Source organism: Typopeltis vanoorti, chromosome 2 (genome assembly GCF_054136105.1).
Source record: "Typopeltis vanoorti isolate ZY-2024b chromosome 2, IOZ_Tvanoo_1.0, whole genome shotgun sequence".
Classification (NCBI taxonomy): Eukaryota; Metazoa; Arthropoda; class Arachnida; order Uropygi; family Thelyphonidae; genus Typopeltis; species Typopeltis vanoorti.
The window spans coordinates 156,640,996-156,655,974 of NC_143550.1; the positions used below are offsets into that span (position 1 = coordinate 156,640,996).

The 14,979-nt window shown below is 34.9% G+C and overlaps 1 protein-coding gene across 1 annotated transcript in view; it reads left to right on the forward strand.

The window, feature by feature from the left end:
* The first annotated feature begins 9,499 nt into the window (after nucleotides 1-9,499).
* Nucleotides 9,500-14,979, forward strand: part of LOC150109560 (coiled-coil domain-containing protein 141-like) — a 451,763-nt gene continuing 446,283 nt past the window's right edge. The window contains exon 1 of the mRNA XM_090409020.1: nucleotides 9,500-10,112. Coding sequence (XP_090265146.1) covers nucleotides 9,939-10,112 — 174 coding nt within the window. The 5' untranslated portion in view covers nucleotides 9,500-9,938. The remainder of the gene's footprint in view (nucleotides 10,113-14,979) is intronic.

A 14,979-nucleotide genomic window follows, 5' to 3' on the forward strand; every position in this document is an offset into this window, starting at 1 on the left:
TAAAAAAAGTTCCGTTGTAAATTATGCCCCAATCATAGCTAAAAATTTTACTCTTACAGTATATGAATACCTCGAAATGCCATCTATCAGTAATTCCCGTTAGGCCTAAAATACGATACAGTATACGCGTCCATCATACAGTACGTAGACAGCGAAGAATAGAAATGTTGAACTTTTGGCTTTATCATGTAGCCATTTAACCTTTAAACATTAAGTCACCATTTACGTATAAACAACCGTCCAAAGAACTAACGATCATTAGCTAAACGCTGCATTTTACGAAACAGTATCTAAATTAAACTTTTATAACGAGCGTCATAAGCGTTACTTAAAACTGAAAACGTATACGTCCACGAATTTGTTACAACACTGACGAGCGCCCTCTACATTTAATAATAAAATGAATGTAGTGCATTTTAAACTTTGCTACATAATTATTGCTATTTCTTATACAGTGATGAAATTAATCACAGGAAAATAAAATAATTTCTCTTAATTTCTTCATGTTGAGGTATGTTTGACCGCCTACTTGCATACTCCAATATAGGATAATGATATTCCGTGCGATTAAAGTGAAAAAAAAAAAAAAAGCAACAATTAGTTAATATGGACTCACAGTTAAAACATTTTTACAATATTATCTTGAGACATTCTTCTCGATATTCTTTCCCACCGCTTTAAAATAATCTAAAAGTACTTGAGTTTAATCAGAAAACACAGCTGTTGAGTGGTTTTATGTTAAATAGATGAAGTTCAGAGGATGTAGCGCTCCTCAGTGCAGGACTCAAGTACTTAATGGACCGATTGAAAGCTCTTTGAAAGCTGTATGGAAGCTGTGAAGGAGGGTTGCGCTAACCTCTTAAGGGGGGAGGAGTCTAAGGAATCCTAATACAGGGAAGTTACGCAAGTTTATATAGCTTGAAAAATAACACAAAATTAAAACTTATGTTTGTATTCAAAAAAAACAAACCGTCTCGATACATCTTTTTTTTTTCTTTTTAAAGAAAGAAAACTCAATGCTAAGTTTTCACGATTTAATGAGGATTTATTAAGTCCAGATGACGAGTTCAAGTCTTCATTCTGAAATCGTCAAAATCAGGACTACACAGACTCGATTATAGGAAAGTATATTATTATTATTATTATTATTATTATTATTATTCCTGATGCCTCCAAGGAGTCCGAAGACTCATCGCGGGAGGACACCTACAACTGTCTCACCCACTACACCGAACCTCTACTACGAATCATCTCCATCAACGCCATCTACCGCCCACTCCACCACCACAACAACAACTAGTATTTTTTTTTGTCTGTAAATTGCGTGTGTTCTGAAGGGCCAATTTGTCTGTATGCTGGATGAAAAACCCGAGTTTCCGGGAGGAAAAAACCCTGCTACTACCCCGGTATGAGATCGGCTAACTCACCTTATATCTCAATCATGCAACTGTGAGAGACTTTTCATGGGTCTGTTCTTCTGTTCTGTTTGGAGAAAAATGAGAGCTTTGTTATTACTTGTTAGTTGTGCAACAGCTTATATGGGATTTTAGTGATACATGATCCGTTTCAGATAATAGCAAACCCCTCATTCAGCTAATATTTTATAAAATAGATGTTCTAGATTTGTTGTACTATATAAGTTTTAGGAGAGCTATCGCTTTTCCCTTTTTTAAAAAGAAGTTTCTATTTAACTATTTTATTATTATTATTATTATTATTATTATTATTATTATTATTATTATTATTATTATTATTATTATTATTATTATTATTATTATTATTGAGATAGGGATCAGCTCATTCTTATCCAGATATTCGACACAGAATAAATTTTTGTGGAGTAATTTCTGTGGAGTTTCGCTCAGTAGAAATGTCAAACATACAGTATGTTGCACACGTAATTTGAACGCCAAAGAGAAATAAAGCTTGACTTCTGTATCAGTCGTTTTTCTCCAGTTGTTGACAGAAATGATGGAATGTAACAGATGAGCCATCAGTTAGCACAGGGACAATGGAGTGTGCTAGGCAAACGACAGAAGTAGAACAACAACAACAACACCAACAAAATAATTCTATCTATCATGTTCTAAGCACCTCAAGACATTTTCTACTGAAATATTCAATAGAGAATTTTTCTGTTGAAATCGAATTGCTATGAGGGTTAGATTTTATGGCTATTAAAATAGAAAAATTGAAAAAAAAAAAGATTAGTCAGAAAAATGACAGAAGTTTTTTTTAGAGCAGACTTCACTAGCATCAATTTAGATTTTTTTTAAAAAGCGTTTCACAGAATTAAACAATCCATAAATGATTACAACATCGCAACTGTCTATAACTTCATATATTTTGATCTCACATATAATGACAAACACAGATTTGTTTGAATTCAAACAACAGTGGAATCTCTACATACAGATCGGAAGATAATGTCTTCTAAATCATATAAATAAAATGTCTCCTCAATCACACTAAATAAAAAGAAGAAAAAAATAAGCTTTCTAAAAATATTAGTATATTTTAAAATACCCTTTAGTTGGAAAGACCGAGTTCGAATAATCCCATCCACAACCCAAAGAATCTCTATGAGCCCTTTTCAAATGAGGGTGAGTTATCTGGTCTCATACGAAGGGGAAAGATTTTTCCTTCCAGGAAACAATAAAACATACGCAATTAGCAGGCAATGTACCCCATCAAATCGTTTAAATGCTTCGACAGTAATTCTGAATCATCAAAATATTTTTGTGGGTGATTTTTGCTTGTTTACTCGATCGGTTTGGTCTTAGTAGACACAATCGATATAAGACTTACTTGATGTTCGACTTTTTTGTTTAGCACTGAGTTAGTCTGTCACAGTCTGCTATTTTGAAGTTGGTTTGCCTGCGGTTGGCTGGTTTTCCCTTAAAGCCTTCCTGATTTACGCTCACGCGTAGACCTACACTTAACCGTACAGGTTTTCGAAGCCAAAATCCGATGGAACAGGTTGGTTCATCCTTATGCCGAGAGTGTTAGGTCCGTGTTCACGGGGTAGGGGGGGGACGTTGTTTTCCTGTTTTGAGGGATGAAAAACCTGACTTTGCGGAGAAAAACACCCTCCCCTTTATGATACCAACTAACTCACCATTTGATTGAAAACAGCTCATAAAGATTCCTCACGTCATGGACAGAATTCGGACCCGAGTCTTTTCACCCAAAGGGCTCAATGACCCTAGAAAGATTGGTTGGTCTAGCAACTATATCGGTAGAGGAGGACATAGTTTATAATTTAAATTTAGAGGAGTTTATAAACAGTGTTATTGTGTGATATTCGAGTAGAGCAAGCATTTAATTAATATTATTATGTAATCGCTTTTCATTAATGTTTCTCTTGTAATAAAAACAAAATAGCAATTGATGATTTTCTTATATTTTTGTCTTATAATCCATCAGGGGCGATATTTAATTGTTTGCCACAGGGTGCGATCTAATCTGGCGACGGCCCTGCCGTTGGAGCACTCGCAACTATCTCTGGCAATCCACTCCGCTCATTCGCTACTCTCCAAACAAAGAACTTAGTCCGCACACTCTTACTAACCACACTCTCACACAACTTCCAGAGGTGACGCTTTGGTCTTCCCCTAATCCTTATGAATTGAAAATTTTCTTTTGCGTCACTCTTATAGGATTCCTTTAGTAACTTATAAGTTCCTATCATGTCCCCTTTCCTCCGCCTGTGAACTAAACTTTGCAACCTACACACTTTCAATCTATCCTTACAGGGAGTATTCCACATTCCTGTCAATTGCTTGGTCTCTCGTCTCTGAATCCTATCTACCACTTCTTGATCTCCAAAAAGCCAGGTGACCAATCTCCTCTTCTTAAACTTATTATTATTAAAGAAGTCGACACACAGTAGTCGTCATGATGAATTCTGATGAATTCTTCGACATCCAAGTAATCTTTTGAGCTATTTGCCAACTTTTGCAATACGTCCCCTGAACTGCAAATCTCTATCCACCATCAACCCCTAAATCCTTATCCTGTAATCCAGTATCATCAATATGATACAAAGTATGTAATCTTTTCTTCTCGAAGTGCATTAACTTATATTTTACAACATTAAATTGACGACCATTGTCCTTTGTCCACATGTCAATTTATTGAAATCATCCTGCAAGATATCTACGTTACCTTTAAAACTATTCCTCTTGCCAGTTTTGCATCATCAGCAAAAAATCAAATACCCCCTTATAACCTTCCTCTATATTATTAATATACAAATTAAAGAGTAGTGGCCCTAGTAGAGAACCGTAGGCATCCCACCAGTCACCTCATTTGCCTTGATTGCACTCCCCCATACACCACCCTCTGATGTTTTTCTGTCAGCCATTCCCTCTATCCATTCCACCAGCCTCATATCTATTCATATTTGCTCCGAATTATGTAATAGTTTTCCATGCGGTATTCTGCGAAATGTCTTTTCAAAGTCCAGCAGTATCATAGTGTAGCCATTTCCTTTATCCAACTCCGTTGTCATTTTATTATAAAATCTGTATATATGTATGGCTTTTTCAGTTGAAGGTGAGTTATCCGATCTCATAAACAGATTTTTCGACCAGGCATTCCAGATTTTTGATACTGGACAGCATACAGGCAAATCGGTCAGAAAGCACACGTAATTAACAAACAGAAATGCTATTAGTATGCGATAGATGGTGTAGTGGTGTAATCTGAAGCCGAAAGAGTAAGTAGAGGTAGACGGCGGATTGTGTGGTGTAGAGTACCCTCCGGCGACGAGTCTGTCACGTAATGATGATAATAATAATAATAATAATAATAATAATAATAATAATAATAATAATAATAATAATAATAATAATATGAAAATGACTTCGAACACATTTGATAAAATTGTTATATGTAAATTAGGTTTAATGATGGCTCCTCTCGGAAAGCTAATAATAATAATAATAGTATAAAAAGGTAGCAGCAGCATCAAGTTTAAATTCATGCTGATAATGCCATTTTACTTCTTCATGTTCTTCACGGGTTCCAATATATATATATATATATATAAGAGGATCTCAAAGCGCTAGACTGTGGGAAATTCATGAGAAATTAAATAGTCAAATTAACTTCACATTCATTATTACTGGAGAGAGAAAAAAAAAAACTGAAGATATTCGTAGACTATACTTGTCACTGCTTTCGTGCAAATACGAAAAGCAAAGATAGCAAGTGAATTGTGAAAAGCGAGGGAAAAATTTTCCGTTATGTAATATATTTTTAGCTCCTTCTCTCTCTCCTCCTTTCTGTCACTCATCACCACAAAATCACACCTTCCGTTTGCTCAAGGGTGTTACGCAATTTACGGAAGAAACCCGTAATAGATGTATCTCAATTTAACCAGGCCCTGTACCCCATAAATATGCTATGCGACCAGCGAAGTGCCAAAGAGTTAGAGTGCCGTTGAGAAAAATAATTAATTTCAGCTTGCCTTTCTTCATTTTTCAACAGATAACGGTAATTTAGCAGCCTCACAGAACTCATTGCTCCTCCCTGTTCTCCTTTACTTGGCTATGCTTATTAAAAACATTCGAATATTGCAAAACATTGCAGTAGAAACATTTGCATAACATCCAAATGACGCATAGAATATCATTGTTCTCTCTGGATTTTGGCTCTTACAGATTTTTGTCATGTGTTGTTTAGTTGGAAAAAATTGCTAGAGAAGTCAAAAGACTTTTTTCTTTCGCTATGCTTTTTCAACTCATGTGAAATTAAAGTCTTAGATGGAGATCAAAGAATGTTCTCTCTGCAGAACAAACCAACCGGTACATGAACACAGAATTATGGACATAGAGCTAACCTCATCGTGCTACATAAGTTCTGAAAGACAATTATTTCACTGTAAGACCACCAGACTTAATACAGGAAACAGATGATGATTAAAGGGTGGGAAGGGGGAAGATCAACATTAGATGCCAACTGATAGAAGAACGACAATGCAATAATTAGCTAGTCTAAGCACGGAGCAATTGCCCAACCACTCTAATGTTCAATTTATTGTTCGCCTCAATTAAAAATACAGTATAATCACATGACTCGTTTTTCACGTTTCTTTCTTTCTTTCTCGGTCGTTCTATTATTGCATTCATTTCTACGTAAACACGAATAGCGTGTGTTTGTCGAGTTCGTCATTTCTCCGGTGTTTAATGGGTTGTTCTTGCTGAATGTGTGGCCGTGTCGGAAGATGCAATCAGCACGACTTATTGATGTTACGCTCCTGGGATACATAATCTCAGCAAGACCAGTTACCAATGGGATTTGGAATCCTTCCATGTAACATTCCAAACATGTACGGATATATATCACGTGGAGGGAAAGGGAAGGGTTCCGATGACAGAGAAATAATCTGACAATTTTAATGGCCAAAAGGAGTTGTCAAGGGTATAGTTTGAGATCTACTCTAAAGCTTCCTGTGAACTTTATTCCGAGAAATAATCGCTGTTCAGGGTCCATAGTTGGCGTGATGCATGTTTAGGATGGACGTAAGCTTTTCAGCCATTTTCCCATCTTGTGTTTAAGGGGAAGATGAAATAGTAATGTTTGCTATACTTTTAAAATAGCAATGGGAGGTACAAAAACTGCTGCACCTCCCGAATTACCGACCTTCTTTCGTAAACTATTACGCTACGTTTATTTATATATCTACATATGTAGGCGTGGGACAGGGATGGGAATGGAAGACGAGAGAAAGCAAAAAAAAAAAAAGAAGGCAAACAAAAATAAACGGAAAGGAGAGCCCTAGTTATACAAAGAGAACAAAGAAACAGGAAGAATTCATTAACTTAGCAGATCAATATTTTTTTATGATAGCGCCATGCGTGGAAGGATGTAAGCCTATCGCACATTTTTATAATGAATAGGATGCAGAAATTCTGGATGGTATTTTTTCAAGCCACTTCATGTATTCAATGAACAAGGTATCTTACCGAACTATGATTCCTGGTTTTCCCTTTCAGTCGTTTCCGACCGTAGGTGACTTTGTAGGTATTGCCCACAAAGTATTCCTGGTGAGATTTTCACAGGGTAATTCACCATTGTTTTCCCCAAATCGAGAATTTTCTCCAGTCACGTATTCATGACTGTAATCCATGTGTGTGTTCAGACGGGCCTGTTTTCTGGGGTACGAAAAACCCGAGTTTCCGGGGGAAAAAACCCTACCTCCTTATGAGACTGGCTAACTCAACTTTAGTCGAAAGAGACCAGATAAAGTGGTCTCTGATCGAAACAGACCAGGTAAAAATTCCTCACGTCACTGACGAGAATCGAACCCAGGTCTTTCCGACCAAAAGGGCTTCGTCCATACCTACTGAATATTCATATTACTTAGGTTTACCAAAGAAAAGATTTTGTGTGTAACTAAACTATGTTACCTCGTTGATTAAGTTAAATTTAAACACAAATCAATATTCCGAACCTCTCTCCGATAACATAATTTAAGAAAAAATAAAATCCTTTTATACCAATTGCACCATAGTACTCGTATTATCTAAACAAATTACTTCGGTAAGCGATATTTGTGTTGGCAGAAGAATATACTCATTAAAAATTGGATTTGTATAATTCTGACGGATAACAGTGAAAAAAAAACAAAGTGAACGATGTGTTAAGATAAGCTTATTTGTGTGTGTGTGTGTGTGTGTGTGTGTGTGTGTGTGTGTGTGTGTGTGTGTGTGTGTCGAGAAAGATAATTATTTGATAGAACTCTAAAGATTTGTTATTGAAATATATATACATGGCTGAAAATCTAATAAATAATTTATTATTATTATTTATCACAAATAAAAAGGATTTTTTTTTTTAATATATAAATGAAGTCGGCACCAACCATTGGCGACAACGTCGATTCAAAAACGTATTTTTTGTTAATGTTAATAAATCCTAACAATCGATAAGTTAAAGAAATCACCGAATACCAACTGTTGGCATTAAGCTCTAAATTAGCAACTAAGGTAAAGCTGAAGACACTGTAACACACTGAAAAATACTTCACGCACTGTGGATATTGTGAGCTCTGGGATTGAGGTAAGTGAAGAAAGAATAGTTGCCCTATTAAGTCTTTGAAATTGATACATTTAATACCAAAAAAAGCGTCAAAAATCTGGATAAAAATCGAAACATTTATTTGCTCAAAGATGATGGTGTTTGAAATTCTCTACGTACGCTAGATAATAATAATTAATATATACTGTATCTTTAGCAAGGCAGGTAATTACCATCACAGTACTAGACATAATTATCTCACGTGCACTGTGATTGATAGGTGCACTTGACTTCTAACTTCATACCTTCCATCATTCAGGAAGATATTTAAGTATTTTTAGAGTGTGCAGGCATTTTTCTCTCGCTTCTGAGACATAAAGAGGTTTTTACAAATGTACTGTAGATAGCTCCGTATATAACACTCATAAATAATCCATCTCTCTCCACACACACACACGCGCGCGCGCCTAAAAATTTTGAATAATATGATACATAAAAACACACAAACATAACTGGAATTTCTCTTGATTAACACTTTCATTGCCAAGCTGAAAATTGGAATTTCATGTGGTGGCCAACTTTTTTTTATTTTTTTATTTAGTTAACGACGTCCACGCGATAACGCGTAATCGGCCGTTTAGTGAGAACTCGCATCGCGCGATATCGCGTGATTGGCAATGAACGTGTTAAAACCTAGAACCCGCTCTAGAAAAAAAAAATTAAAAAAAGAAGATTACCGAAATATATAATGTCTTTGAAGAATATAATGAGGGAAAGGTGTAACATCTATTTGTTTATAAATATATCATGTCTGGTTATTTTTTCTTTTAGGGGAGATTCATTTTGTACTCACAAATGGACATCTGTTTTGTCTTTACGTTATTATTATGATTATAATTATTACGTAACACCTCCAAGGGCTTATCGAGGGAGGGCACATTACTCCACAACTGCCCATCAGCTTTTTATTTTTAATTAGAAAAATGCAAATTTAAATATAATTAATTAAGGAGTGAATAAAGTTTCTATTTCTACACAGAACAACGCAAACGTATGCTAAGATTCACCTATTCGCAAGAGGGCGCTGCATCGCATTTTCATTTTGATAAGTTAAAATATTTGTCGGGGGTATTTATTAGCCCTTTTATCAAACGTACTTACGGGGTGTTACTTCGTATCCTAATTATACACCTCTCGATCTGTTATGTTTAAAATTGAAGAGTCTCTGCGGATAACATCTGAGTCTACATCGTCGAATCAATTCTTCAAATTTCTTAGCTACCCACGCTCTGTCATCAGGATTCTTGCTTGCGAGTTTAATCTGTGAGCGATATATACGAATACCCCCTTCTCGGTCTGGGCGTTCCCTTGTAATACTCCTATCAGGGACATTCTGAAGTTTGGCTACTGCACGACCGAAAAACAGTACAGAACTGTCTCCGCGGATAAAACGGAGGCCCAGTCGGCAAACCTGTTTCCTTTGCCAGTTGGCCCATTGATAAAGCGACCAGCCCCGGCGGGCGTCCGTAAACCGTGCCGTTTTAGGCATTGCGAGGAGGTGGGCAGCTGCAGGGTCCAGACGTGACGAGAAAGTCTTCCGACATCGACGACCACGTAGCTCGGGTGTGCCAGAGAAACTGGATCCTACAAGCAGGGGAGCGGGGGCGCCGACTCATGCCAGCGTCTACGTTAGAGGCCTAGCTTCTCGTGCCACTCGCTTGGTCATAGATAGATCGGCGGTTGTAACGGACGGGGTTAACTCGAGAGGAAGTGTCTGTGATTATAGGAAACCCCACCTTTAAATTCAAGACGGTGAACAAAAATACGTACTAACATCAAACCGGCGTTCATACGACTAAAAAGACCAAGCAAAACGTGCCGCCTTCAGCGTTGAACTCGTGCCATACGACCACATGATGTCTCTTGTTCGAAATTCGGTAAAAAGAACGCCGCCACCGTCCGCTAAGCCGAAGAGCAACGAAATGCAGGGATCGCCAGTTAATGATGAAAATAAACCGCCATCAACAACTATTAGTACGATAGCTGTACAGTCCGGAACTACTAGGATCGTTCTTGCCCTCTTACAGGTATGTGAACGAGAGTATGTTGTTACTATAGAGATTGATATATTTATATGCATATACATGCAGTTTCCTGTGTTAGTAATATGTCTGAATATTGCGCAATTTGGAACTGTCAGACTGCTAAGAAGCTAACCTTATAATAATAATAACAGGAAGTTATCATTGTAAGTTTATACAGCTGGATTATTTCATTATTTTCTTATTCTTCATCACTATCCTGCTGTATCGCCGCTATTTCATTAAAAAAAAAATGTGTCCAGGAAATCTAGGGTGTGTGGGGAAGTTATATTGAAACCAAACGAATGACAATGCACACTGCAGTGTAATTTTACATACCGTTTAACATCATAACTATTATGACCAGGGTTATGCACTTCTTCAAAATTATTGTAATATTTTTGCGCTATATTACAGCAAATAGTTTGCTATTCATAAATTACGTTGTGCTTTTTTTGTGCACAAAAAAAGTCATTAATAGAATTCGACCTTTTATTTATCACTATCCCTTCAGCCTTGATATGTATCTCGTTCTATAAACAAAGTTACATTTCACGTACACAGTTATTATTTATTCTACGCTTGGCATTCAAGATCATTTTCATGGACAGAAAACATACCACCAGCCAATCATAAACTAAAGTTTACGATGATAAAGTTTTGGATGCTAAACGTCATTACTTACCGCAGAGTTTCCCAAATTGTGTTCCGCGGAAAGTGAATAAGTGTTCCGTGAAAAATTATCAAAATTAATATTAATTAATTTAATATTAGTATGAGCCAGGAATGGATTTAAATGCTACGAATCTAACCAAGGAGTTCCGTTAACATTTCAGGATTTGTGAAGTGTTCCGTCGTAGAGAAAATTGAGGAAACGCTGTCGGTTTAAACTCTATTTTATCCTGCTTTATATATATATATATCAAATTTATAATGATATCAAATACGATAAAATATTCTTTATAAATATTACTGCATTTATAAAATAACTTTTATAACTACCTAATTTTTATAATGATTGTTTTTATAAATATACAATAATAATAAATTTTATACAGAATATTTTATAAATAAATAACTTTTACATAAATATCATTAACATTAACGAGAAAATATAAGGAAAATAACTTCAGTTGCACCACACCCTATAAGCAAAATGGATGACTTTTTTTTTTAATATATTGTATTAGCTAATCAAACTACAATCAAGTTTTACGAACATTTATTACACGTAAATAAACGGCTAGTTTTAGCAACTACAGTGGCGCTCACTGTTCGCAAAATGGATGGTTTTTACGATTGCTTGAATTAGGATACCAGTAAGGAGAAATATATTATAAATAGAAGTTAATTTACATGAAATAAATATAAATTTATTGTATGATAAATAAATAAATTTATTTAAGCTACAAAAGGTAATTTATTCTAAAAATGACTTTGAATTTGATTATTAAGCATAATGTTGCAGATACTATTACTACTACTAATATTATTACTACTAATAATAAATGCACGTACAACATGTAAGAATATTTTTCTTGTCACAAAATCACATTTAAAATAAATAAATGTCTTCTTACGAGAGAAATTATTAAGAATCAGTAAATGCAATCTGTAATTTTAATTAATTATTATTAATATTAGTATTATTATGCATAAAACTATATTCAAGTAAAAAAAAAAAAATTCCGCTACCAAAATGTTAACATAAGTTTTCTTTTCTTTTTCTTTTTTCTTTTTTTTTTTTTTTTTTATCTGATCAAAGAAATCAGGAGGAAGATATATATATATATATATATTAAATGTCATCTCACAAATGAATAGTTTCTTTATTATTCATATATGTAAAATGTAAGTAACGCCATAATGAAAAGTGAGTTTGGTAAAGATCTGTTGTGAATGTGTGAATAAGTCTCTGATTCTCTGGAGGTCTCTTGTAATAATAATATCGAAGTTGGCCGGCTGTGGCTTAAACATACCAAAGTTATTCCAATAGTTATCGGTGCACATGGCGCAATTTCAAAGAATCTATCCAACTATTTACAGCAATTAAACATCAACGAAGTGACCCCATACGACCTACAAAAACACAGCATTATTTGGAACAGTCCATATTTTACGACGCTACCTGACAGACTATTCTTAGATTCTTGGGTAGAATCTGAATTGTTCTGTATCTCCAGTGAAATTGTTGTTTAAATGATATCTTGTTTTGACTGTGAATCAATTATGTGAATAAATAATAATAATAACATGGAAAACCTATCCATAGGGTTTGCGGAGCCCAGGACCTTGTACTGAAACCGAACCTGATTGTATTGAATGGTTTGTGTATGTATGATGTATGATCTTACAAAGTCCGTTTAACTCTGTACTCTTTATTTTTTTCTTAAAACTCTGTTTTTAGCCTTCCCTCAAGTAATCCATGAGTTTAATTTCTGCAAGCCCCCAGAATTTTAGTGTTAATCATTCATAGTTTCACTTGTTTCATTCCTTAAGTATTTACATCAATGGCTGTTAGGTCAACATTAATAAAGTGAATTTGGTCGCATTTAATATGAAAAACAAAACTAAATAAAGTCATAATCTTAACTGTAGAACGTATCCGAGATAAATGTGGTACATTGAAAGTAACAACCTTTAATACTCCGATGTAACTTATCCACAGCCTTGCTTTTCTTTCTTGGCAGGTCGCTGCCCTTGCTTTCCAAATTTGTGTTTGGGTTTGCTTGTAATGAGCAAGTACGCTAAGATTGATAACAGCGGTAGTCAGGGACAACACAGCAGTAGTTCATTACCGTTGAAGTGTGTCTAGGGTGCTTTGAGGAAATGGAGAGGGCCCTTCCTAACGTCTTCAAGAGTAGGTGTGGAAAAGGTCATCGAAAGCCGAGGTTAAATATCAAATGAAAATTTCTTTTTTTTTTGTGTGTGTGTGTGTGTGTGTGTGTGTGTTTCCGATGAATTGACTACTGAATTTGCACCATTTACGCTACGCATCCTGGCACATAGATGACGTCAATTAATTTCGCTGTTCAAACAGGGGAATAAGTACGAAACATAAATAGTGAAAAAAAAAAAAACACGAAAATAATGTTCAACGCTCAAAATTTATTTCATTTTGACAATCTCCAACGTAATGTTAGCAAGGTAAGCTGTACTATCTTGCAGAGATTATATTGGAAAAAGGGCAGTCACGTTATCATTAATAGTGGGCTACTAGATTCGGATATCCATCCAGTTGGATATCATGGATATCCATGTAGAATGATGGATTCAAGCCTTTCTGCTTTACCAATTTATGTGCCATTTTATATGTCACACATGTCATGTAACAGCTGGATTCGCAATTAGCTTCGTTGGAAATTGTAATTTCTCAGAATTTTTCGTTTCTTGTCTCCCATATATGATGCAAAAGATAATGTAGTATCAGTCTTAATTTGCTTGCGCTAGGTAAGATTGTACTGAGATTCTACATCATAAAATTCTACTGAGGGAGTTAAAAATATGTGAAGAGATATGATAAGAGATATATGTTGTTGCTTCTTTATCAAATAACAACGATTATATGAATTCAGAAAAAAAAAGAATGTTATTTTTATTTGACAATGAAATGAATACATTTCATTGTGAAATAAATCTTTTCAAAAATTTCGGAGCCAACTAACAGCAGCGATATAAAACTTCATTCATTATAAAAATATAGAAGGATTTTTCATTCGGAAACTCAGATATTCCCACAAACAAACAAACTCGCCTAAGGAACATAATGACATTTAAACAAAACTTTTTAAAGATGGCACTGCTGTAGCTAGTACAACGTTCCTCCGCCAGGTGTAAGTGAAGAAAAATCTACTAGAAAATTAGCGTTTATTTCATTCAAGCTACACATCCCGGTATTGCGTTGAGTGTGGTTATGTCGACTTATGCCTCCTATAAACCTGATGAATTTCAAAACAAAAAATCAGGCAAAAAAAGTACTGCATATACATAAAGTTCTAATTCAAATTAGGGAGAAAAATGCCTCAGTAACTTTTGAGATGTTAAGACTTGCTTCGGAAAACAGATAGTAACAAGATTGCGAAAAGACTGGTTTTGCAAATTAAAGGGTTTATTTTATTTTAATTTTATTTTTCTTCTTTCTATAACTCAAGTGATTACTGAAGTGAAAAATTTTGATTTCATCATCTAGATTCAAAATAATAATAATAATAACACTACTTCTGTTAATGTTCTTAACAACGGCTTGAAGAGTGTGAACATAGTGTTGATCAAAGTCACAAGATTATTAACTTCCTTGAAGGTTTAACATGGAATAGCAGATAAATGTAATTATCTTATATAAGAAATGGTAATTTAGAAACTTTTGGATCATAGTTCGATCCATTAATAATTACCTGTCTTAGCGTCTTTCTAAGATGATTTACGCAATCTATACTGCTACCATACTAAATAGTACCTGTTGTTGTCTTTTTCTTGTATTCAATAAGGCTGCAATAAAGATAGGGGTATAATGTTTATGCGTTTATTTACAATATTAAATGTCACGTTTGTCCCCCAACAGTTAATCATACACAGTAACTACTGGGTGTGGTATGTCGCCTACAAAAAAACTTCTTTTTTTATGTAACTTTAAACACTTAAGGAAAAGATTACGATAATACAATTTGAAATGGCATCAAGCCAACATGCTGCAAAGAGATGTGATTCTTTGTCATAATTAGTCAACTCCAGGACAGAGCGAATAAAAGCTACGTGAATAGCAGGTTTAATGCAAATATTATGAAATATTATTGAAATCATTAATTCCAATGATCAAAGATTAGAATATGCATAATTTCGGACAGCTAAGACTAAAGAAATGGTTAAGTCAATA